At 49.3% G+C, this 24,452-nt stretch overlaps 1 protein-coding gene across 6 annotated transcripts in view; it reads right to left on the reverse strand.

Moving 5' to 3' along the window:
* Positions 1-24,452, reverse strand: part of NDST1 (N-deacetylase and N-sulfotransferase 1) — a 72,186-nt gene that overhangs the window by 20,162 nt on the left and 27,572 nt on the right. For 5 of the 6 annotated variants that reach the window (XM_057730970.1, XM_057730960.1, XM_057730956.1 and 2 more), the window contains 8 exons: positions 22,254-23,139; positions 15,798-16,292; positions 12,705-12,792; positions 5,291-5,445; positions 4,452-4,637; positions 2,731-2,859; positions 1,646-1,828; positions 547-643 (listed from right to left, as the gene is read on the reverse strand). In XM_057730970.1, coding sequence (XP_057586953.1) covers positions 547-643; positions 1,646-1,828; positions 2,731-2,859; positions 4,452-4,637; positions 5,291-5,445; positions 12,705-12,792; positions 15,798-16,292; positions 22,254-22,766 — 1,846 coding nt within the window. In that variant the 5' untranslated portion in view covers positions 22,767-23,139. Of the gene's footprint in view, positions 1-546; positions 644-1,645; positions 1,829-2,730; positions 2,860-4,451; positions 4,638-5,290; positions 5,446-12,704; positions 12,793-15,797; positions 16,293-17,715; positions 17,823-22,253; positions 23,140-24,452 lie in introns of those variants that run through there. The other variant, XM_057730976.1, reaches the window with a different exon arrangement.

The following is a 24,452-nucleotide window of genomic DNA, read 5'->3' on the forward strand; positions in this document are numbered from 1 at the left end:
TTAAGAGTATAAGTTTTAGGGTCACAGAGACCAGGGTTCCAGACCAGGATCTCCCACTTCCTAACTAAATTATGGAAAGTCACTTAACTTCTCTGAGCCTTCAGTGTTTTGTCTGTAACATGGGAGTACCCATCCATGCCATATACTGTGCATGGCAAATACTTAGCATGTCTCCACTTCTCCCTCCTGCACCTCTGGCAGACATGACTAATTGATCACAGTCCTCTTTGCCCTGAACCAGTTTTGCCTGGCACTGCTCAAACTTGCAGAGCAGCTGATCTGGGCTTCTTTAATTTGACTCTGAGACTCCCAGGAGGACACAGAGACAGTGCCCTGAGGCTGTGGTTCAGGACAGATAGCAGAATTCAATGGCCAACCTCTACCCTCTTCCCACCTCCACACTGATGGGCAATTCATGTTCACCCCAGCTTCACCCCCACTTCCTGGGAAAGAGGGAGCAGATGGATCAGGGCATGGTGGTCCCCAGAATTCTGTGGCTGAGACAGCAGGCAGTCAGGGAGGCTGGTCAAGAGTGGAGAGACCTGCCTGTTTTCTGGGGGCCAATGATGAGGAGTTTTGGGAAGCGGTCACATGTCTTCTCCTTGGACCAGATGTCTTTATGGCGTTTGTCTTCACAGGGATCCTAAAACAACAGGGGGAGAAATGTCAGGGGGGCCCAAGAATAGACTCTGGACCCCCACTGCACGCGGACATGTGGCTCTCACAGCTCTGAATGACAAGTGTAACTGCATGTGCCCTCGTCACGTCCCCGCCTTGGAACATGGAGCTGCTGGCAGGTGGCGGTCATTTCTAGTCGGTCTCACGCTCCCAGACAGAGCCCAGCAAAATGCTCAGCATGGCGCTTGGCACGTAATAGGAGCTCATGAGCTCAGATGGTTGAATTTAAAAGTTCAGCAAGACGTCAGCAAACTTTCTCTACAAAGTTTAGTAAATCTTTTGAAATGTTTAGTAAATATTGTATTTTTAGGCTTGGGTACTATCCAGTCTTTTGCAACTACTAGACTCTGCTGTTGTAGCTTGAAAGTAGCCACAGACGGTACACACAAGAACCAGCATGGCCATGTTCCAATAAAACTTTATTTACAAAAACAGACTGGAGAGACCCACTGAAGGCAGGGGTGGGGAATAAAAAGAACAAACAAAAAAACAGACTGTAGGCCAGACTGGCTCATAAGCCATGGTTTGTGGACCCCTGAGACCATCAATCCAGCTTCTGCTTCCAGTTTTTGACAGCCCCCGGGGGCAACTTCCCCAAGAACTGTCCCCCAAGCCCTCTGCTCAGCCCCCTTTCCCGGGCTCAGAGCCTGCTGCAGTGAGAAGGCACACACCAGGCAGGGCAGCTGCTCTCCACACTCATTTACACTGTTTCACCTACAGTTCTGTGGTGCTGTTTTTCAGAGGCTGTGTGTGAGTGTGCACGCACGCAGGTCTGCGTGGAAGGTCTCATGTGGACAAGAACAAGCGAGCGTGCATGCGCTGGTGAGCAAGTGTGCCCCTGCGTTTACACTTGCGAGAGCAAGAGGGCCTAAGGGCCGAGTCCCTGAGCCCGTGCCTGGAGCAATGCCCATAGGTGGTAGGCCTTCCATCCCTGCAATGAGGCACCCGGGCCACCCACCTCCCCTACCTGCCAGAGTGGGTCCTTCTCCTCAGAGAAGATCTGGAAGTACTTCTGGGCCAGCTGCACTGGGGGCAGTGTCTGCAGCCGGAGGTTGGTCCAAGAGTGCAGGAAGCGCACCAGGTGCTTGAACGTGTACAGGCCCAGGCGGTCGTTCCCGTAGTTGGACAGGTGCGTCATGAAGATGCTGATCTGCTCCAGGGAGGGAAAGTAGGTGGCAGGGCAGGTCAGCCTCTGAGCCCCCTTCACTACCTTCACCCCCACTCTGACCCTCTGGTCTCGCTTGAGCTTGTAGAGCCGCTCAATGACCAGTCCAAGGTTCACCGGGGCTGTCAATAAACTTGCCGTGTGGCCTTGAGCTAGGCACAGCCAGGTGAATCCAGGCTGGCTGACACCAGCTATGGCAGCCCTGAAAGGGGAAGCTGATCTCCTGTGCAATCATGTGGGTGCTCTTTTGTACTTTTTTGGCAGGCGGGTGATGGAGTACATGGAAGATGAGACGTACATGGTTACCCCATAAAGCTGATAACACTGCCACTTGATAGCTATCTAGCATTATTAAAGCATGGATGATTATTTCCATTTTACAGATAAGGAAAGAGAGACCCAGAAAGTTCAGCTGAATAGTTTAAAATGCACCATATATATATAGGGTGTGTGTATATATATATATATATACACACACACACACACATATATACATATTATATGCTATATATACAGTGCATTTTAAATTATATAAGTAGATAGGTAAAGATATAGTTTAATATATAGTTTAACAGATTCAGTTTACTATGTATATTAATATATAATATTTATATATTTATACACATACAAAGACTAGAAAAAGAACATAGACAAAAATGCCAACACTGTTGTATGGAAGTGCAAGATTATAAAAGGTAAAAAAGACCACTCAGATTCTCTCCCGAGGTCATGCAGCAGACTGGGGATAGAGCCAGGGCTAGAGTGCAGGTTTCCCAACTCCTGGCCACACACCTGCTCCCGCCCCTCCCCCCAGGCCCAGGAAGGCCTGCCGCATCGGCTGTCGGGCAGCCCTTCCTCACTGCCAGCCAAGGCTGTGGAGCACTCACAGGGTTGAGGAGCACGGTGAGGAAGAGCTCGCCCCCGTTGATGATCTTGTCCAGCTCACTGGAGCCACCAGGGTACTCGTTGTAGAAGATGGTGTGTGTGAAGAGGCCGCAGGTCTGCCGTGGGAGGACCTGGGGATGAGGTCGGAGAGAGGAGCTATGGCTTCTCCAGACACGGACATTGGTGGGCAGGGTGTCTCCTCCGAAAGGCAGTCTCTTGTGTGACCACACAGCTCCCACCCTTGGGGACCTTCTCCCGCAAAGGCCTTCTGCAGCCCGTGACATTCCCCCAAGTGAGCCCAGGGGCCCTTGTGGTTTTACATATGTAAATACTTTACATATTTCTCTGTACAAAATAAGCAGACTCCAAAGTAACAGGGACACGCAAGTGAGAATCTTTCTGGAAACTTGGACTGTGTGCCTAGCACGGTCCCTGCCCCACTCTGGAGCCGCTCCCCCAGGCACACTCTGTGACTCCTCTCCTGGCTTTAGCACCTTCCTCACAGCACTCTTGGTTGTGCACTGGTTTAGCTGTTTATTACGCGATCCAGGAGAGCAGAGAACTCCCCCGCCTCGTCACCACCTCATCCCCAGAGTCAGTAGGAATGCCTGGTATGGAGGAGGTCAGTGGATAGATGGATGGAGGCATGAATCTGGCCTTCCCACAGCTGCCCATCTGGACTGATGAGAACCGTCCAGCCACTCCAGTGGCTGAGGCCAAAAACCGGGAGTCATCCTCTCTCCCCCATACCCTGTATCCAACTCACCAGCAGTTCCTGTTGGCTCTAACTTCTAAATAAGTCCAAAATACGACCACATCCCTGCACTGCACCCTAGTCCGAGCCACTGTGCCTCAACTGGAAGCCTGAAGCAGCCCTCTAACTGGTCTCCCTGCTTCCCATTTGTCCACTACAGGCTTCGCAACTCATAGCAGCCAGAATGATGGAAATCCTCTTAAAATATGAGTCAGATCATAAGAGCACTCCATTCAAAACCCTGTCATCACAGACTAAAAGCTAAAGTTTATCCAGTGGCTTTATGTGGCCCTACATGGTCTGGTCCATCAGTCACACCTCTGACCTCATCTCCTACCACCTCCTCCCAACTTGCTCCCCTCTAGCGACAGTCACCTCTTAACTGGTCCTCAAAACCACCCAGCACAAGTGTGCCTCAGGGCCTTTGCACTTGTCTTCTCTGCCGTGCACACTCTTCCTCGTGTATTGATAGCAGCATGGAAGGCTCATCCCCAGGAAGGCTCTCCCTAACCCCTTTGTTTAAGCTTCTCCTCTCTCCATCACTCCCTATCTCCATTCCCTGCTTGATTTTTCTTCATAGCACTTACACCAACTGACCATTAAATACTTTACACAGTTATGAACGCACTGTCTCCTGCCACTTGAATGTCAGGTCTACAAAGGTGGGGACTTTTGCTGATTTTGTGCACTTCAGTATTCCCATAAGCCAACAAATGGATGAGACAGAGCCCTGTCTCAGGGCCTCACCAGAGGCCCCTTAAAAAACGCTCATCTCCTGACGCCACCACAAAAGCATAGGCGTGGCTCACAAAAGAGGCAGACTGGCAACCCTCCTTCCCTGGGATAGAGAGCATCAGGTGACAGATGGGACAGCAGAAAGCAGCCTGAAACCCCTAACCAGCTCCCCAGAGTCATGCTTCCCAGAACAGCACGTGCATACCCATCTCCCAGGCTCTGGGCCACACTCACCATGATGCTGTTGTGGATGAAGCCGCGGCGGTAGCGGGCTGGCTTCAGGTGGGGGTACTCCTCCGTGCTGGTCACACGGATGTTCCACACCTGCTTCCAGGCCTCGTACAGCTGCACATGCACAGGGTACACGCCCGAGTGGTGGGGCGCCACCGCGTACCCCATGTCTGTGGGAATGCCGTGCTCCTGGGGAGGGGAGGGCCAGGGCAGGGTAAGCACTGGGTTCCTTCCCCTCTGTGCCTTATCTCCCCTTTGTAGAGAGAAATCAGAGGCTAGAATGGCAGGGCAGAGGATCCAAGCCTTCAAGGTGCAGATGAGGAATCTGAGGCTCGGGGCCCAGAGTCTTAGACAGAGGCACCGACAGAGCCGGGACTCCAACTCTAGGCACAGTGTTCACTTCCTCCAGCACCAGGAGTGAGGAACAAGGACAGGCACCGTTCCTGCCTCTCTCGGCCTCTGATTGGCTGGTGGCTCAGGCTGAGCCGGCACCCAGGCCTCATCCCTTCCTTGCCGGGCACCTCCTCCAGCTTTCCCGGGCTCCCACTCTAGCCTGAAGACAAGAACTTGGGCTCGGGAAGCAAACAGGCCTGGGTTTAAGTCCTGACTGGACCTCTTATTAGCTGGTGTGGCCTCCCTGAGCTTCCGTTTCTTGTCTAAAATGAGGCTATCGAGATACTGGCCTCTTGGGGTCCCTGTGAAGCTTCCGTGAGACAGCAGTTATAAAGATGTTAATGAAAAGCTGTCAGATGGAACTGCAAAAGCAGCACGAGGCCAGCAGTTCTGACCCCCAGCCCAGCCCCGAGCCCCCCCAGCTCTGCTCTGTAGGGAATCTTACTCACGACAGCGAACTTCTTGTTCAGGGCCATCTGCTCAGCCAGCACAGACTGGTTGTGGAAAAGGTGGGGCTGCATGTGGCTCCACATGTGGGGGAACCACCAGAACTCCTTCACATACGACAGCAGCAGGTCATCCCCTGCGTCCTCAGCATCGGTACCTACAGCCCGAGCACAGGCAGCTCAGCCCGGCCCACCTGCCCCGAGGCCCGCGGACGGGCAAGCACAGCCACAGCCCACCAAAGAGCTGCTTCGAGCAGTTCAGTGGACTACAGTGTAGGGCAGACAGAGCCCCAGTCCAAGGCCCTGGATTTGAGTGTGGCATTGACCCAGTGGGTGACTTTGGCCAAGTCCTCCCCATCTCTGGGCCCTCGAGGCCTATCTATGCAATACGCAGTTAAGAGGGAATGATCCTAAGGGCTTCCTCTAGCTCTGACCCTATTCCTATTTTTCTGTTGGGTCATTTGTCTTTTACTTACTGACTTGCAGATGCTCTTTGTATATATACAAGATGTTTAACCCTGTCTTGTGTATACCCTACCACTACCTCTGATATGCTAAGGGTTAAGAATATCAAAATACACACAGACCACCCACTATTGCTCTTATTTGGCTTTGGGGCTATGCTGCAGACTTTCTTCCCAGAAATGCAGACTAATAGGGTTTGCCTAGAATTAAAGAGAGGTTATCCTCACTGTGGCCCAAGCAAAGCGCAGCTCGAAGGAATGCTCACTACAGATGACTGCTCAGGGGCTATTCCCACCTGCCCAGTCCCAAAAGGCAGCATGTGAGGAACTTGGGAAAGCCCCCAAGAGGAGGGCAAGTATGAACCAGACAACCCTCAGCCTTCAACCTCAACCCTTAAGACACGAAAATAAACTCGTGGACTTCCCTGGTGGCACAGTGGTTAAGAATCCGCCTGCCAATGCAGGGGACACAGGTTTGATCCCTGGTCTGGGAAGATCCCACATGCCGTGGAGCAACTAAGCCCGTGCACCACAAATACTGAGCCTGCACTCTAGAGCCCATGAGCCACAACTACTGAGCCCACACACCACAACTACTAAAGCCCGTGCACACTAGAGCCCATGCTCTGCAACAAGAGAAGCCACTGCACTGAGAAGCCTGCACACCGCAACAAAGAGTAGCCCCCACTCGCCACAACTAGAGAAAAGGCCTGCACACAGCAATGAAGACCCAATGCAGCCAGAAAAGAAAAAAGAGAGAGAAAGAAAATAAACTCGTTCCACATAAGGGAACAAGATAAAAACCCACAAGAATAACTAAATGAAGTGGAGATAGGCAACCTACCTGAAGTAGAATTTAGAGCAACGATAGTAAAGATGATCCAAGATCTCAGAAAAAGAATGGAGGAATGGATTGAGAAGATATAAGAGATGTTTAGCAGAGCTAGAAGACTTAAAGAACAAACAAACAGATATGAACAATACAATAGCTGGAATGAAAAATACACTAGAAGGAATCAATAGCAGAAAAATTGAGGCAGAAGAACAAATAAATAAACTGGAAGACAGAACAGTGGAAATCACTGCCATGGAACAGAGTAAAGAAAAAAGAGTGAAAAGAAATGAGGACTGTCTCAGAGACCTCTGGGACAACATTAAATGCACCAACATTCACCTTATAGGGGTCCCAGAAGGAGAAGAGAGAAAGGGCCTGAGAAAATACCTGAAGAGATTATAGCTGAAAAATTCGCTAACATGAGAAAGGAAACAGTCACCCAAGTCCAGGAAGTGAAGAGAGTCCCATAGAAGATAAATCCAAGGAGGAACATGCTGAGACATATTAATCAAACTAACAAAAATTAAAGACAAAGAAAAAATATTAAAAGCAACAAGAGAAAAGCAACAAATAACATACAAGGGAATCCCCATAAGTTTATCAGCTGATTTTTCAGGAGAAGCTCTGCAGGCCAGAAGGGAGTAGCACGATATATTTAAAGTGATAAAAGGTAAAAAACTACAACCGAGAATACTCTACCCAGCAAGGCTCTCATTCAGATTTGACAGAGGAATCAAAAGCTTTACAGACAAGAAAAGCTAAGAAAAATCAGCACCACAAAACCAGCCTTACAACAAGTCCTAAAGGAACTTCTCTAGGCGGAAAAGAAAAGGCCACAACTAGAATTAAGAAAATTACGAACTGGAAAGCTCACTGGTAAAGGCAAACATAAAGTAAAGGTAGGAAATCATCCACACACAAATATGATATCAAAATCCACAGTTGTGAAAAGAGGAGAGTACAAATGCAGGATATTGGAAATGAATTGGAAATTAAGAGACCAGCAACTTAAAACAATCTTGTACATATATAGACTGCTATATCAAAACCTCATGGGAACTGCAAACCAAAAATCTACAATAGATACATGCACAAAAAAGAAAAAGCAATCCAATCACAACACTAATGATAGACATCAAATCACAAGAGATGAGAACAAAAGAAGGGAAGAAAAAAGACCTTCAAAAACAAATCCAAAACAATTAACAAAATGGCAATAGGAACATACGTATAGGACTTCCTAGGTGGCGCAGTCGTTGAGAATCCACCTGCCAATGCAGGGGACATGGGTTCAAGCCCTGCTCCAGGAAGATCCCACATGCCACAGAGCAACTAAGCCTCTGTGCCACAACTACTGAGCCTGCGCTTTAGAGTCCGTGAGCCACAACTATTGAGCCCATGTGCCACAACTACTGAAGCCCACACGCCTAGAGCCCGTGCTCCACAACAAGAGAAGCCACTACAATGAGGAGCCTGCACACCACAATGAAGAGTAGCCCCCGCTCGCAGCAACCAGAGAAAGCCTGTGTGCAGCAACGAAGACCCAATGCAGCCAATAAACAAAATAAATAAATAAATAAATTTATTAAAAAAAAAAAAGAACATATGTATAGATAATTACCTGAAATGTAAATGGATTAAATGCTCCAATCAAAAGACACAGATTGGCTGAATGGATACAAAAACAAGACCTGTAGACATGCTATCTATGAGAGACCCACTTCAGATCAAGGGACACATACAGACTGAAAGTAACGGGATAGAATAAGGTATTTCATGCAAATGGAAATTAAAAAAAAAAAGCTGGAGTAGCAATACTTATATCAGACAAAACAGACATTAAAATAGACTGTTATAAGAGACAAAGAAGGACACTACATAATGATTAAGGAATCAATCCAAGAAGAAGATATAATTGTAAATATATATGCACCCAACATAGGAGAAACTCAGTACATAAGGCAAATGCTAACAGCCATAAAAGGAGAAAACAACAGTAACACAATAATAGTAGGAGACTTTAATACCCCACTTTCATCAATGGACAGATCATCCAGACAGAAAATCAATAAGGAAGCATGGGCTTTAAATGACATTAAACCAGATGTTCTTAACTGATATTTATAGAACATTCTATCTGAAAGCAGCAGGATACACTTTCTTCTCAAGTGCACAGGGAACATTCTCCAGGATAGATCACATCTTGGGCCACAAATCAAACCTTGGTAAATTTAAGAAACCTGAAATCATATCCAAGCATCTTTTCCAACCACAACAGTATGAGATTAGACATCAATAACAGGGAAAAACTATAAAAAACACAAACACGTGAAGGCTACACAATATGTTACTAAACAACCAATATCACTGAAGAAATCAAAGAGGAAATCAAAAAATACCTAGAGACAAGTGACAACAAAAACAGAACAGTCCAAAACTCGTGGGATGCAGCAAAGGCAGTTCTAAGAGGGAAGTTTTTATAGCAATACATGCTTACCTCAGGAAACAAAAACCTCAAATAACCAACTAAACTTGCATCTAAAGCAACTAGAAAAAGAAAAACAAAACCCAAAGTTAGTAAAAGGAAAGAAATCATAAAGATCAGAGCAGAAATAAAGAAATAGAGACAAAGAAAACAATAGAAAAGATCACTGAAACTAAAAGCTGATTCTTTGAGAAGATAAACAAAATGGATAAACTTTTAGCCAGACTCACCAAGAAAAAAAGGGAGAGGACTTAAATCAATAAAATTAGAAATGAGGGATATGTATATAAAAACAGATGATTGAACTTGGTGTACCCCCAGAAAATGAAAAAAAAAAAAAAAAAAAAAAGGAAATGAAAAAGTTACAACTGACACCAAAGAAACACAAAGGATCATAAGAGACTACTACAAAACACTACATGCCAATAAAATGGACAACCTAGAAGAAACGGACAAATTCTTAGAAAGATACAAACTTCCAAGACTGAACCAGGAAGAAACAGGAAACATGAACAAACCAATCACAAGTACTGAAATTGAAACAGTGATTAAAAAACTCTTCCAAAACACTGCAGAGGAAGGAATACTCCCAAGCTCATTCTATGAGACCACCATCACCCCGATATCAAAACCAGACAAAGATACCACAAAAAAAAGAAAATTACAGGCCAATATCACTGATGAACATAGACGCAAAAATACTCAACAAAATACTAGCAAACAAAATCCAACAGTACATTAAAAGGATCATACACCATGATCAAGTGGGATTTATCCCAGGGATGCAAGGATTCTTCAATATCAGGAAATCAATGAATATGATACACCACATTAACAAACTGATCATCTCAATAGATTCATAAAAAGCTTATGACAAAATGCAACACCCATTTATGATAAAAACTCTCCAGAAAGTGGGCACAGAGGGAACTTACCTCAACATAATAAAGGCCACATATGACAAACCTACAGCTAACATCATTCTCAACGATGAAAAGCTGAAAGCATTTCCTCTAATATCAGGGCAAGACAAGGACATCCACTCTTGCCACTTTTATTCAACATAGTTTTGGTAGTCCTAGCCACAGCAATCAGAGAAGAAAAAGAAATAAAAGGAATCCAAATTGGAAAAGAAGCAAAACTGTCACTGTTTGCAGATGACAAGATATTATACATAGAAAACCCTAAAGATGCTACTAGAAACCTACTAGAGCTCATCAGTGAATTTGGTAAAGTTACAGAATACAAAATTAACACACAGAAATCTCTTGCACTCCTATACACTAACAACAAAAGATCAGAAAGAGAAATTAAGGAAACAATCCCATTTACCATCAGATCAAAAAGAACAAAATACCTACGAATAAACCTACTTAAGGAGACAAAAGACCTGTACTCTGAAAACTATTAGACACTGATGAAAGAAATCGAAGATGACACAAGCAGATGGAAAGATATCCATGTGCTTGGATTGGAAGAATCAATATTATCAAAATGACTATACTACCCAAAGCAATCTACAGATTCAATGCATTCCCTATCAAATTACTAATGGCATTTTTCACAGAAGTAGAACAAAAAAAAATTTAATTTGTATCGAAATACAAAAGACCCCAAAGAGCCAGAGCAAACCTGAGAAAGAAAAACAGAGCTGTAGGAATCAGGCTCCCTGACTTCAGACTATACTACAAAGCTAGAGTCATCAAAACAGTATGCTACTGGTGCAAAAACCAGAAATTTAGAGCAATGGAATAGGACAGAAAGCCCAGAAATAAACCCACACACATATGGTCAGTTAATCTACAACAAATGAGGCAAGAATATGCAATGGAGAAACAACAGTCTCTTCAATAAGTGGTGCTGGGAAAACTGGACAGCTACATGTAAAAGAATGAAATTAAAATATTCTCTAACACTATACACAAAAATAAACTCAAAATGGATCAAAGAACTGAATGTAAGGCTAGACACTATAAAACTCTTAAAGGAAAACACAGGCAGAACACTCTTTGACATAAATCACAGAAATATCTTTTTGGATCCACCTCCTAGAATAATGAAAACAAAAACAAAAATAAACAAATGGGACCTAATTAGACTTAAAATCTTCGGCACAGCAAAGGAAATCATAAACAAAATGAAAAGACAACAGAATGGGAGAAAATACTTTCAAATGAAGTGACAGACAAGAGATTAATCTCCAAAATACAGAAAACAACTCATGCAGCTCTATATCAAAAAAACAAAAACAAAAAACCATTCAAAGAACAAGCAGAAGATCTAAATAGACATTTCCCCAAATAAGACATACAGATGGCTAAAAAGCACATGAAAAGATGCTCAACATCACTATCAGAAAAATGTAAATCAAAACTACGATATACCACTTCACACCAGTCAGAATGGCCATCATCAAAAAGTCTACAAACAATAAATGCTGGAGAGGGTGTAGAGAAAAGGGAACCCTCCTACACTGTTGGTGGGAATGTAAACTGGTACAGCCACTATGGAGAAAAGTATGGAGGTTTCTTAAAAAACTAAAAGTAGAATTATGCTATGATCCAGCAATCCCAGTCCTGGGCATATATCTGGAGAAAACCATAATTTGAAAAGAAACATACACCCCAATGTTCACAGCAGCACTATTTACAACAGCCATTCATTCGACAGAGGAATGAATAAAGAAGTGATATATACATACAATGGAATATTAGCCATAAAAAAGAGCAAAATAATATCATTTGCAGCAACATGGATGACCTAGAGATTATCATACGAAGTGAAGTAAATCAGACAGAGAAAGACAAATATATGATATCACTCATATGTGGAATCTAATTTTTAAAAACTGATACAAAGGAACTCATTTACAAAACAGAAACAGACTTACAGACATTGAAAACCAACTTATGGTTACCAGAGGGGAAACATGGGGGAGAGGGATAAATCAGGAGCTTGGGATTAACATACACACCCTACTATATATAAGGTAGATAACCAACAAGGACCTACTGTATAGCATAGGGAACTCTACTCAGTATTCTATGATAACCTATATAAGAAAAGAATCTAAAAAAGAATGAATATGTGTATATGTATAACCGAATGACTTTGCTGTACACCTGAAACGAAGGCAACATTTTAAACCAACTGTACTCCAATAAAATAAAATAAAATAAAAAAGAAAGAAAGCAATTAAACTAGTGACAGTGCTCATCTCTGGGGTGTGTACAATCAGATGGTATTTTTCACTTTCTCTGCTATATATTTCTGTCATGTTCTTAAAATTCAACCAATTTCTTTTTGAGGCAGAAGTAGCACAAAGAATACGAAAAGGTGAGGGTGAGAGGGAGACAAGAGGGAGAAGATGCCCACCCCCAGGAGAGCAGAGCCTGAGGGCTGGGGATGGATGAGTGGGGGACAGCATTGTGTCACTGTTGTCTCCAAATGCCCTCTGCCCAGGGCTGTGACTGCTCTGTGGGCTGTGTGGCTCTGGGAGAGGCCACAGAGGTCAAGTGTGGCCTTAAGTGGGCCCTTCCACCTGCCTGCTGACCCCATGGCATAGCACTCCGAGGGCCTGGATGTTGAGGGCCCCCGGAAGTTGCTAGTGGGGGCAAAGCCAGGCCCACTTACCTGTGTGGAAGAATTTCCCTGAGTAGCCCAGGTTGAAAGTGAAGTTTGGGATGTGTGTCCGTAGTTCGTTCTGCGTATCAAACAGGGCCTAGGATAGGCAGAGAGGGAAGAAAGGGGTGAGGGGAAGCCAGGAACTCCCCACTCCTCCCATGAGGGCCCAGAAGGGTCCTGCTCCTGCAGGACCAGCTACAAAGTTTGCAGGGCCCAGCGAAAAATGAAAATAGGGATCCTTGCTCAAAAATTGTTTAAAATGCCAAGAAGGCAATAGCAGAGCATTACCTTGTACAGGCCCCTTCTGAGCATGGCCCCATACCCATGAAGCCAGCCCTGGGTTGCCACTTCCACCAGGCCTCTGGCAAGACAAGATATAGACTCTAGCCTGGTTCTGCCATGTCCTTGAGAAAGCTTTGCAACTTCTCCAGGCCTCAGTTCTCCCAGGTGTGAAATGGGGATAACAACTCCCTCGTGGGACTCTTAGGAAGATTAAATGAGATACTGCAAGTAAAACAGCCTGGCATTTTGGTGATAAAAAATGGTGGCATTGTCATGTCTGTGGTCACTGCCACTGTGGGCTTCATGTCTTCATCTGTCAAATGTGGGGGATTTCACCTCATTGGTGACTGCAAGGCTGATGTCAAAAGACCACGACATTTCCAAAGACATTCTGTGTATCCAGCAATGCAATGTTTCCATGCACAGCACACCCAGTGCTTTGCAAGTCAATAAAGGGATGCGACACTAGTGAAACAAACATACACCTGTCCTCTGGAATCAGGACTCAAAAATGTCCCCACCAGGCATGATGCACAAGGCTGCTAGGAAACCTGCAAGAAGAGCCCGCTATCAGAACACTTTACAAATAAAAAGTCCTGACCCTCTTGGGGCCACCACCAGCATCTTACTAAGGCCATGCACCACCTGATGGACATCCATGTGTGGCCTTGGGCCAGTTACTTCACCTCTCTGAGTCTTAGTACCCGCCTCTGTAAAATGGGATTTAAAACAATACCCATCTCAGAGAGGATCAGGTGAGGCAATGCACAGAAAGGGCTAAGCATAGAGCCTGGCGCTCATCAAGCCTCGAATAAGCACTGCTGTTGGTATTATTTAAGTTGCACTGTACAGCTCGTACTATACAAGTTAATGAGGTGACGTTTATGTCTCAGAAAGAAAAGCTCCAGTTGTAGCCAGCGCTTGGGATTAAAGAAAAACAACAACAAAAACAAAAAACTCTGTCCCTTCTCACTCAAAAGGCAAATGGGACCTGGCTGGCAAAGCACTTAGCAGTCTGCACTGAGCTGAGTGCACAGAAGAGAGCATCTCTATTGGTATTCTTCTACAGAAATGGCTCCAAACTGCTAGCATTCCTCTCATTCTAAAAATGGGGAAAATAAGAACCTAGAAGGGCAAGCCCAAGGTTCACAGGAGATACAGTGAGCCTGGCAACATGATTTCCTCACGAGGTCAACCCTGGACCAGTCTCAAGGACTCATCCTGAACAGGCAGCAAAGACCTAGATTACACAGGAGAGAGCAAGGTTGGGCCACCAGAAGAACATCCCACGTGGAAAACAGAGTGATCTACTTTGCTAGAGGTGGCTTGTGGCATTGCATGAAGCCTCAGAGCTAGAAAGCTTAACAGGAGTTGTCTCAAAACTTTCTTTCAACAGGGGAGCCCTTGAGGAAGTGAAATCTCAGGAGCAAACACAATGGGTAAAGCAGATCAAAGCAACACTGCCCTGTCCCAGAGGTGGAGCCGGGAGGGCTCCGAGCCTGGTGTCTGCACACGCCCCCTTCGCCCCAGCCATCCAGGCCCCTCCCATCCACTCCATCTTGTCATTTCACTGCTGAAGCTCAGACAGGAGAAGGGACTTGCCCAAGGCACCCAGTCAGTCAGGGACAGATTGGGACTTGAATCCAAGTTTTGACTCCCCAGACAGGGCCTGCTCCCCAGCAGCACCTGCTCTGCTCTTCTCCTCCGGAGGCGTAAGGAGGAGCAGAGTTCACTCCTGACCAAGGCAAGAGGACAACACCCCCCCCCAGACACCCCCCGCCCTAGCTCAGGGTCTTCCTTCCAAGCCCCACGGCCAGTACCAACACAGCACCCACGGGGAGGAAAGCACTCCTCTGAAGTCTCTTTTTCAATCCTCCTCCTAACATCAAAAAGCCGTCTTGGTTTGGTGCTAATACGTGTCTAACTCTCACTAATCTCGTATAAGAGAGGACAGGCAGTCAGCAGGCAGCAGCACCTCGCTAGAATTTAATCCCCTGTTTTGTTTTCATGGGATCTATTGTTACGGTTGCCCTCTGTTTATGGCAACTGATACCGATGTTCCCATTTACACTCCTGATGTTGTTCCCTCTGCATGCAACTCTGAGTAAAATAGTAAGTAGATGAAAACCGTACTTTAAGTATGCTTAATGGTCTTAATTTGCAGGCTTCTCTTTTATAGTGATACATGTGTAAAATTTCATGGTTTGCAAAATGCTTTTACATACAGTTAGTTTAGTTTGGTAAACATTTTTTGAATTAAATACATGCCTTCCACTATCTATACAGACCTCAGTTAAAGTATGCCCTGTGTATGATTCAAGTTTTTTTTTTTTTTTTTTTTTTTTTTTTTTTTTTGGCCATGCCGTGCAGTATGTGAGATCCTAGCTCCCCGACCAGGGATTGAACCCACACCCCCTGAAATGGGAGTGTGGCGTCCCAACCACTGGACCACCAGGGAAGTCCCCATCAAGCTCTAATTCTTGTTTTACGAGTACTGGAGGAGCTTTGGTACTGACATAAACATTTTTGAGAGTTAAAAACTCATGTCTGGATTAGGAGGTAGGTAAACAACTCTGCACGGCTCCCATCTCTCCATAGTTATATTCTTGAGCTCCACACATCCAGATGCAAAATTCCTCTATATTCAACACTTCAACTAATTTTAAATAACACTTGCTTCCAATAAGACAATAAAACCAAGTGGCTGGGGGAGGGGAACTGACAGCCCAGGAGAGGTGCAGACAGTAAAGTCACAGGGGGAACAGCAACGTTTGAAGGTAGTGAGGCCCACTCTACCCGGTCTAGCACCCCCGGCCATACCTTCACGTCCTCCACCTTCATGCGCGTGCCCTCCTTGCCCACAAAGATGTCATCGATGTCCACCAGGATGTAGCGGTCCAGAGGCAGCGAGAGGCGCTTGCCCGTGAGGAAGGCCACGGCGTCGACGAAGACGAGCTTGTGCAGCCAGAAGTTGAGGTTGTTGCCGAACAGCACGCGCTGGATGCCGTCGTGGAGGCCCAGGTCCTGGACCACAGTGGCGTGCAGCGCGGCGTGCAAGCTGGCGTCCGCGCCCAGGTGCGGGATAGACTCGGACGAGCGCGTCTTGGCCAGCAGCACCGGCTCGTAGGTGGAGTGGTTCGACTGGAACACGGTCCAGTCCTCGCCGGGCAGCACGCCCTTCTCCACCTCGCTGGGCCGGGTCACGTAGAGCAGTGGGGACTTGGGGTTGATGCTGCAGTCCTTCAGGCCCAGGTTCGAGTGCAGGAACAGGGGGAAACCTTTGAGCTGCGCGCTCAGCAGGCTGTTTTCGTTGGCCTGCAGCCGGGTGGGGCGGGGCAGAGAGGGAGAAGAGAGCTGTCAGATCCACAGCCCCCAGGGACCATGGAATCGCAGGTGTGGAGCCATAACAGTAATGTCAACAGCACTCACTAACACTCACGAGGGCTCATCACCCTCCCGACCCTGTGCTGACCTAGCCGTGCTAAGTCCGCCCTGCCCATCACAGTAATACACCAGCTAACAGACATGCCGTGCTTAGCAAAGCCAGGAACCGGTTCGTGCACTTTATAGGAAGGGGTGCCGTGATCCTCACGGTGAACCCACGATAGAGGCGTTGCTGCCTCCCATTACAGAGACAAGGAGACTAGGCCCAGAAAGGCTAGGTAACTTGTCCAAAACCACACACAGGAACGTCTAGCTCCAGAGCGCATGGACTCTGCCACCAGACTGCCTGGCCTTGAACAAGTTAGGTAACCTCACTGTGCCTCGGTTTCCTCTGCTGTAAAACACATGGCCACGAAGGGTACATCCCTTAAGGGGTGGTGGAGAAGGATGAGCGTTAACTCCCATGAAGTGCTTAGAACGGGGCCAGCGGCATCACCCGTTGCTCGTTCGGTCCTCACATCAGCCTCAGGGGGAGGGTTCCTCTGTCACCTAGCTTCACAGGCCAGGACACCAAGGCTCCGAGGGCAGTGCTGCCCTGAGTCGCACAGTGGCCAGGACGAGCCACACCTCACAGCCAGATGGCAGACCCGGGAGCCCACACACCTGACCACTGGACTCCCCTGCCTGGGGTTTCCAAGCTGGCTTTTGTCACAATCCTTTCTTTAGGAGAAATCCTTGGCAGATGCCAATGCAGAAGAGATCAAAGAGGAGGTGTCCGCCGGGGGTGCAGGAGCACACACTCCACGCCACAGCGCTCGCAACCCCTATACGCCCCCAGCACTCCCAAAGCCATGCCCCACAGGAGTCCAGCTCCCTGTGCCTCCCTCTCCTCCCAGGGCCTGCTGCTGCCGGCTCCCTGGGGGCCTGCAGACAGAACCCCCAGCACCCCCTTTTCCTCTCCCCTAGACTCCCGGCCCCTGTGCCTCATCCCTCACCCTCCCAGCCACCTGCCTCTGGATATAGCACAATGTGTCCTTGTCCCTATGCCAGCTCTTTTTGGTCTTCTTGGCCTGACAAACTCCCGCTTATCCTTCAAAACCCAATGCATCTACCCTCTTCTCTTCACTGGCCTCCCTGGGACCACATTAAAGACTCAGCTGCAGCATTTCTCACCGCGGCTGCTGCACTATCTGTTCAGTCTCCCCACCAGTCTGTGCCCTCTCAAGGGCAGGGACTATGTCATCTCCACCTTGGATCCCTGATGCCAGCACAGGCTTGACACCCAGTGGTAGCAAACACATATCTGATGAGTAACTGGATTTTTAAAAAGAAAGAGCAGACAGATCTGGAATACCTGGCACATGACAGCTGTCCATTATGGGTTTCATTTGTTTACCTCACAATTATGCACTATGCCAGGCACTGTGTTAAGTAACAGGGATACAGTGAGAAAAACAGGCATGGCTCCTGCCCTTATGAACTGTAAAGGTGAGAGAGAAGAGAGAGAATAATCAAAATAGCAGAAATACACATCAACTTCAATGCTGCACGTGCTACACAGAAGAGGTTCACAGTTCTAGAAGAGTAGATAACTGGGCATATAGTCAGCTGGCTCAAGAGAGGCTTCTTGGAGAAAGGAACTTTTGAACTAAGATTTAAAGAATGAGTAAGTATCAACTAGGGGAGAGGTGGGAGCCAAGTTCAAAGAACAGCAAGTGCAAAGGCCCTGAGGTTGGAGAGAGCTCAGCACAGTCAAGGAATATCAAGAGGCCAGCAGAGCGATCAAGACGGAGAAGAGGAGATGAGGCAGAAAGGTCAGCTGGGGCCAGACCTGCAAGGCCCTAGAGGCTTGAAGTGGCAGTGGGAAGCCATCAAAGACTCCATCAGAGGGTTCTGAATAGAGAGGGATGACAGGTTCCAATCTGCATTTTAAAAGGATCCACCTGGCCACTGTGTGAAGAATGAATGGGGTGGGACAAAGCAAGAGTGGACACAGGGCACCAAATGAGGTTGGAGAGGGAGGCAGGGTGGTGCACAGGGCCACCCTGGAGAGCCGGCCACGTGAGCAGTGACAAGGACACTCAGCTGAGGGCTGAGCCCTGTGCCTCAAGTAGAGCTGCATCTGCCCAGTGTGCCTTTTAGTAATACCCTCCATGCAAAGGCTTTTTTATAATTCCCACGAAGGCTATGCAGGGCCCTGGCCTCATAAACTGAGATAAGGGGGCTGCATTTGCCCCTCTGCACACTAGGATTACCTGCCAACTCCCCACCCTGTCCTGAGCCAGCCTCTGTGTTGAGAGCCCCAAACTGAGAGGCCCCTCCTTCAGCCCCAGGCGCCCCACGACCACTAAGCCAGCACTGGAGACAAAGGCAGTGGGGGCCTGCACATTTCAGGCCCTGTCCATCACCTGCTGTGGCCTGGGAGGCCACACTGGACCACAGGCACTGGGGGATCCCATTTCAAAGCCCCGCTCCTGAGCTGACTGCCAGGCGCTGGCAGCTCAGCCAGCTGCCCAGCTGGGAGATGTCGAGGAAGGGAGAAGGCCAAGCTGCTGACTGTCCACTCCAGTCTGCAGTGAAAGCAACCATCTGGGGAAGGGGATGGAGAGTCAGCCTAGGCATCACAGAGACTGACCCCGCTGCGGGCCTCACCCCACGGGAGCGGAATCCCTCCTGTTCCTCAGCACTGGGGACCCACGCAGGAGACACCAAATCTTCCAGTGGGGCCACCAGGCAGAGGAAGGAAAAGCCCTGATCTGGGAACGGGGAGCCCTTAGTACAGACTTGGGTAGTAACTGCCTGCATGACCTCGGGAACCCTGGGGTCCCCAAGGTGCTACCTCTCAGGGCCTCAGGGCCTGCATCCGTTGGTCCGTTTGCTCTGACACGCTCACCTGTGGTTGGGTTGGAAGGGCTGAGCATGGTGGCCGAATCTTGGCTCTGACTTACTAGCTGTGTCAGTCTAAACAGCCACAAAACTTTTTGAGCCCTGATTCCTTACCTGAAAATAAAGTGCCCACTTCACAGGGTAGCTGAGAGAATTACATACAATAAGGCCTGCAAAGCCGTGAGCTTAGGGTGTGACACGCAGTCGGTGTGCAATCAAGCATTAGTGGCCTTGTCTGGCCTCTGCCAGGAGGTGCTCAACCCCGGGGCACCTGGGGCTGCAAGGCCGAGCCAGGAAATGGGGCTACTGATGAAGACCCACTCCTACCCTCAGGGACCTCAGAGGCACATGCTGGCTGAGCCACAAGACAGATAAAGAGCCGCCGCCCGCTGTGCACACTGAGGTGAGATGACAAGGCATGCCGGCTGCCATCTGTTGGGTGCCTCTGGGTACCAGGCACTGTGCTAGAGCTTCCCCTCCACTGTCCTGTCTTCAACAGGGTACAGTGAGGTGGTGCGGTGACTGGCCCCACTTCACGGATGGGCTGAATATCCTGCCCAAGGCCACTCTGTCTGCATAAGTGACAGAAAGAGTTGAACCAGAGTCTGGACTTTTTGGCCCCTATTCTCCCAGTGACCTGGGACTCCAGTGCCAGTGGGCTTTGGGAAGCGAGAGTCTCCAGACCCCTGCAGTCCCAAGCCCGATGCACAGCACCGAAGCGGGCCTTCCAGAAGAGCGGAAAGATGCAGCTTGACCACCAGATGGCTCCCATTAGAGCAGAAAGTCACAGGCCCCTGATCAAATCCAAGGAGGGGTCTCGTCTTACACAGCAGGATAGCAAGAGCGTGGAGACCTGGAATTGCCACTGACCCCACAGGAGACACTGAGCCCGTCCCTGCCCCTCCCCGGGCCTTGTGTTCACCTTCTGTAGTGCAAGGAACCAGGGCCTGATAGGATTCAAGCTCTGCTGTACCAACTGTGCCCAATGACCACAGCCCACTGCCTGGTCCCCGCAGAGCGTGCGAGCTCTGTGCACCAGTTGTGGCCTCTGATGCAAATTCTACTAAATAAATGGTATTTGAAGCTCCTGGACTCATCCCACAGTGTTAGGAATAAAGCCTCTGGAGCTAAGCCACCTGGGTTCAAATCCTAGGTCTGGGCTTCTTAGAGGTGTGAGTGTGGGCACATTGCTTCGCCCCTCTCTGCCTCAGTTTCCTTCTCTCTTAAATCAGGATGACATCCACCTGGCTTGGAGGATGGTTTATGAGTGTCAAACGTGTTAATTCACATAAAGCTCACAGGAGGTGCGTGGCGCTGGGTTAGTGCTTGGTAAGTGTCAGCCATTGTGACGTTTTTCTGGCCTGGGGCTATGAATTAAGTGTAATGAAGTTCATGGCAGTAAAGGGAACAGATTCCAAAGCAAATGGAAAACAGACAGTGAAGCTGTATGACGCTATGCCACTACCCAGCCATAAACCGGGCCAGCACTTCCCGGACAGTGAGCCATGAAGTAAAGGCCTTTGTCATCGAGCCAGCTGGGGAACAAATCTCACCAGGTTGCTCTACTGCAGGACTTCTAAGAGCCTTCAATTTCTTGGTCCACAAAACCTTTTTTAGTGGCAGAGCCTCCCAATCCTTTAGTGCATGAAAGAACACGCCGTGAGAAACCCTCAGCTAGACCACGCTCCTCCCAGCGTGGGGCACGGGGCCAGGGTGCAGCCAACCCCTGGGGACGAACGAGCAGCCGTCAGTGGACACGGGCCACTTCTGACCCTTCTCCTGCTCCTCTCCCCACTCACACCAAGCAAGGGCCGTCCTCAGGACCTGTGTGTTTACTGTCCCCTCTACCTGGAAGGCCCTTCGCACAGAGCACCACGGGCTCCTCTCACTCCCTTCTGCTCACTTTATCAAAGATGACGTCCCTGATCATTCTAACAAAATCAGCACCAACTGCCCATACCCATCACCCACGTGCCTTTCCCTGCTTTCTTTTTTTTTTTGTACTTATCACCACCTGCCACATGGTAGGTTTATTTGTTCAGTGTCTAGTCACCCACCCCACCCACTGCACTGAAATGTCAGCAGTACAACAGCAGGGACTTTGCACATTTCGATCACCACTGGGTCCCCAGTGCCTAGCAAAGGACCTGGAACATGATAAGTGCTCAGTATTTGCTGAAGGAAGGAATAAACAGCCCCGAGCACCCAACTACAGTCCCAACCACCCACCCTGCAGGTCAGAGTTCTCTGGCCAGAGCCTCTGGACCCCCCCATTCAGCTGTTCCCAGCCTCCCCCCGCCAAGGACAGCTTCTCCACGACACTTTTAGTAAGGACTGTGGTCCCAGCAGTCACGCCGGGTGCCCCACAAAGCCCACAGCTGCTCACCTGTCCACTGGGATTTCTCTCTCCTCTTTCTTCCAATACAAAATGGCTCTGGTTCCAGAGGCGCATAAACTGCACATCCCTCCCCAGCCAAGAGGAAAGGGCACAGGGCCCAGAGGCCCCCAGCTGACCAAGCCTGGGTTCAGATCCTGGCTCTCCCACTTACCGGCTGCACGGCCTCCTGTAACCTAACTTAACCCTCCTGAGCCTCAGTTTGCCCATCTACAAAACAGGGACACAGCCCACCCCTTGGGAGGACTGCCATGACAGGTTTTGAGGGACCCAGCAGAGTGTATGCTCTCCTCCCTTGCACCCATCCCGCGGGCCTCCCTTAGGCATGGGCCTGTGGTGTACCGGGCCCCCTGCATGGCAGGCAATGCCCCTGCTGTGTGATCCTAATAAAAGCTAATACTTGAAAAGCACCTACCAAGCACAAGGCACCATGCACTCCAAGCACGTTACCTACACTCACCCACTTACCCTTCACCGCAACCTGGCAGGAGGTGCTACCATCACACCCATTTTACAGGTGAGGAGAGTCAGGCACTCAGCTAGCAAGTGTAGGGATGAGAATCAGACTCAGCTGGAGCTCCCCACTGCTTGGAGACCCGCTCCCCGCGTACCTTGAAGAAGCCAATGATGCCCACACCATAGGCCACACAGTACTTGTCCAGCAGCTCTCGGTTCCAGGCGTCCAGGTTGACGTACTTGAGGATGTTCTCGTAGATGATGAGGGCAAATCGGCCACGGCCCTTGTCGGTGAGCGTGGGCATGTCGCCCTTGCCAGGTGCAATCTCTGTGCGGTACTTGAAGCGGCTGGACTCCAGGATGGCCACCACCTCCTGGCCCAGCTGGGAGTAGAGGCTCTCCACGAACACCAGCACCAACGGGTCCGTGCGGGAAGGGGCAGCCGCCTGTATGGGCTTGAGCGGCAGCAGGCGGCTGGGGGCCACGGGTGGCGGGTCCCCACAGTCAGGCTCAGGGGCGTCCACCGAGGGCTCCAAGCCCCGCTTCCAGCCATACAGGTAGTAGGCTGAGACAAAAACGCTGAACAGGCAGAAGGCGAACAGCAGGAAGAGGACAGCCTGCGGGGACACATGCCGACACAGCCTGCGGAGGCGTGCCAGGGCGGGCATCCTGGCCCCCGAGACCTCGGCCACCGGGGGCCCACCCTGCCCTGGCCACCCCAAGGCCCCACGCAGGAGGAGACACCCGAGTTGTCCCCCAACAAAGTCAGAGACTCAGCGAGCAAGGCCTGCACCGGGCAGTGGAGGATCGGGGCCCCGGCCCTCCCTCCCAGCCAGGGGCGCAGTCCGAGGCTGGTCGCGCTCCTTCCTTCCTCTGCGCCCCTTTATGTCACCATGGCAAACCCCCACGTGGTCCTGTGCACAGCAGAAGTGCCCCAGGGCGTCAGGGCCTCCTGGGGGGGCTGGGCAGTGGGCTGAAGGACGCTGGGCAGGCCCGGGGATGCCGCATGCCGCTTGCTCAGGGGGGCCCCCAGGGCCAAGGCTGCGGAGAGAGGAGGAGAGTCAGGAGGTGGAAGGTCAGAGTGTGGACTCCCGCAGTCTGCTGACGGTGGACCCACAGGACCTGACCTAGGTGGGCCCAGATTCAACTACGGCTACCCAACCTGGGTGCATGATTTGGGGCAAGCTTCTTAATCTCTCTGAGTCCCAGTCTTCCCATTTGTTGTCAACAGTACCTGCCTCACAAGAGGCTGGGAGATTAGGTCCAATAACATGTATAAATCACACTGAGCAGTACCCAGCATACAATGTCTACAATAGTAGCTGCTATTTATAATTACCAGAGTCCAAGACTAAACCAAGAAAACTCCAGAAGCAGGAAGGACAAAAAAGCATAAACATTTGCAAGGCCTAGGAGCTAGAGGTGAAATTCTAAGTCGCGACCCAGCACCATGTCCCCATCTTCCCCTCACTTACCCACATGCTTCCCCACCCATTTCTCTCTTTGAATGTGCCCAGCAGCCCCATCTGACAGATGAAAAGACTAAGGCTCAGGCTAGGATTCAGACTCAGGGCTGTGAGGCATGAGCGGCTTGGCTGTGCTAGTCTCAAGCATCAGTGATCTCATCTGTGAAAGCACCACCCCCGCAGCATAGGGTTGGAGCCCAGGGATAACTGAGGAAACCTGTCGGAGGAGCATGGCATAAGCAACACTTAAGAAATGGCAGCTGTCGCTCTCTGCCCCTTAATGCAACAGGCACCTTCATCCTCAGGGCACGTGCTCACTGTGGCACACACCAGCCCAGGACAGCAGGCAACCAAACCCCCCACCTTGGATCCCAAGCTGCCCAACTTCCTCACCCAAACAGCACCCCCCGCAACGGCCCTCCAGTCTCCCTTAAACATGAGTGGAGGCAGCTGCTGAAAGCTGGCAGGAGAGCTCCCCTGGAGCATGGGGACAAGGACAGAAGGTGTGAGGGACTGGGCTGCAGCCAGGGAGGCAACGTGAGCCTCAGACGCGGAGTCGGTGGTGAAGATCGTCAAAATCACTCCCAGCCCCAAGACTACATGGTACGCTCAGCGTGGGTACAGTATGCCAGAGACCCTACAATTGTACTTCTAGGAACTTATCCTAGGGATAGTAATTGCAGAAGCGTGTAAAGATTTCCCCACAAGAATATGAATCCCAGTGCTGTTTGTAATAGCAAAGGATGTTGTTTATAACAGCAAATGCCCAACAATAGGGGATTGTCTTTAGCAATTATAATGCAAGCATGTGATGGAATCCTGGGCAGCCATTTACAGTATGTTGAAGGAGGACATTGACTGACATGGAAATGTAATTACCATACATAT

Source organism: Hippopotamus amphibius, chromosome 1 (assembly GCF_030028045.1).
Source record: "Hippopotamus amphibius kiboko isolate mHipAmp2 chromosome 1, mHipAmp2.hap2, whole genome shotgun sequence".
NCBI lineage: Eukaryota > Metazoa > Chordata > Mammalia > Artiodactyla > Hippopotamidae > Hippopotamus > Hippopotamus amphibius.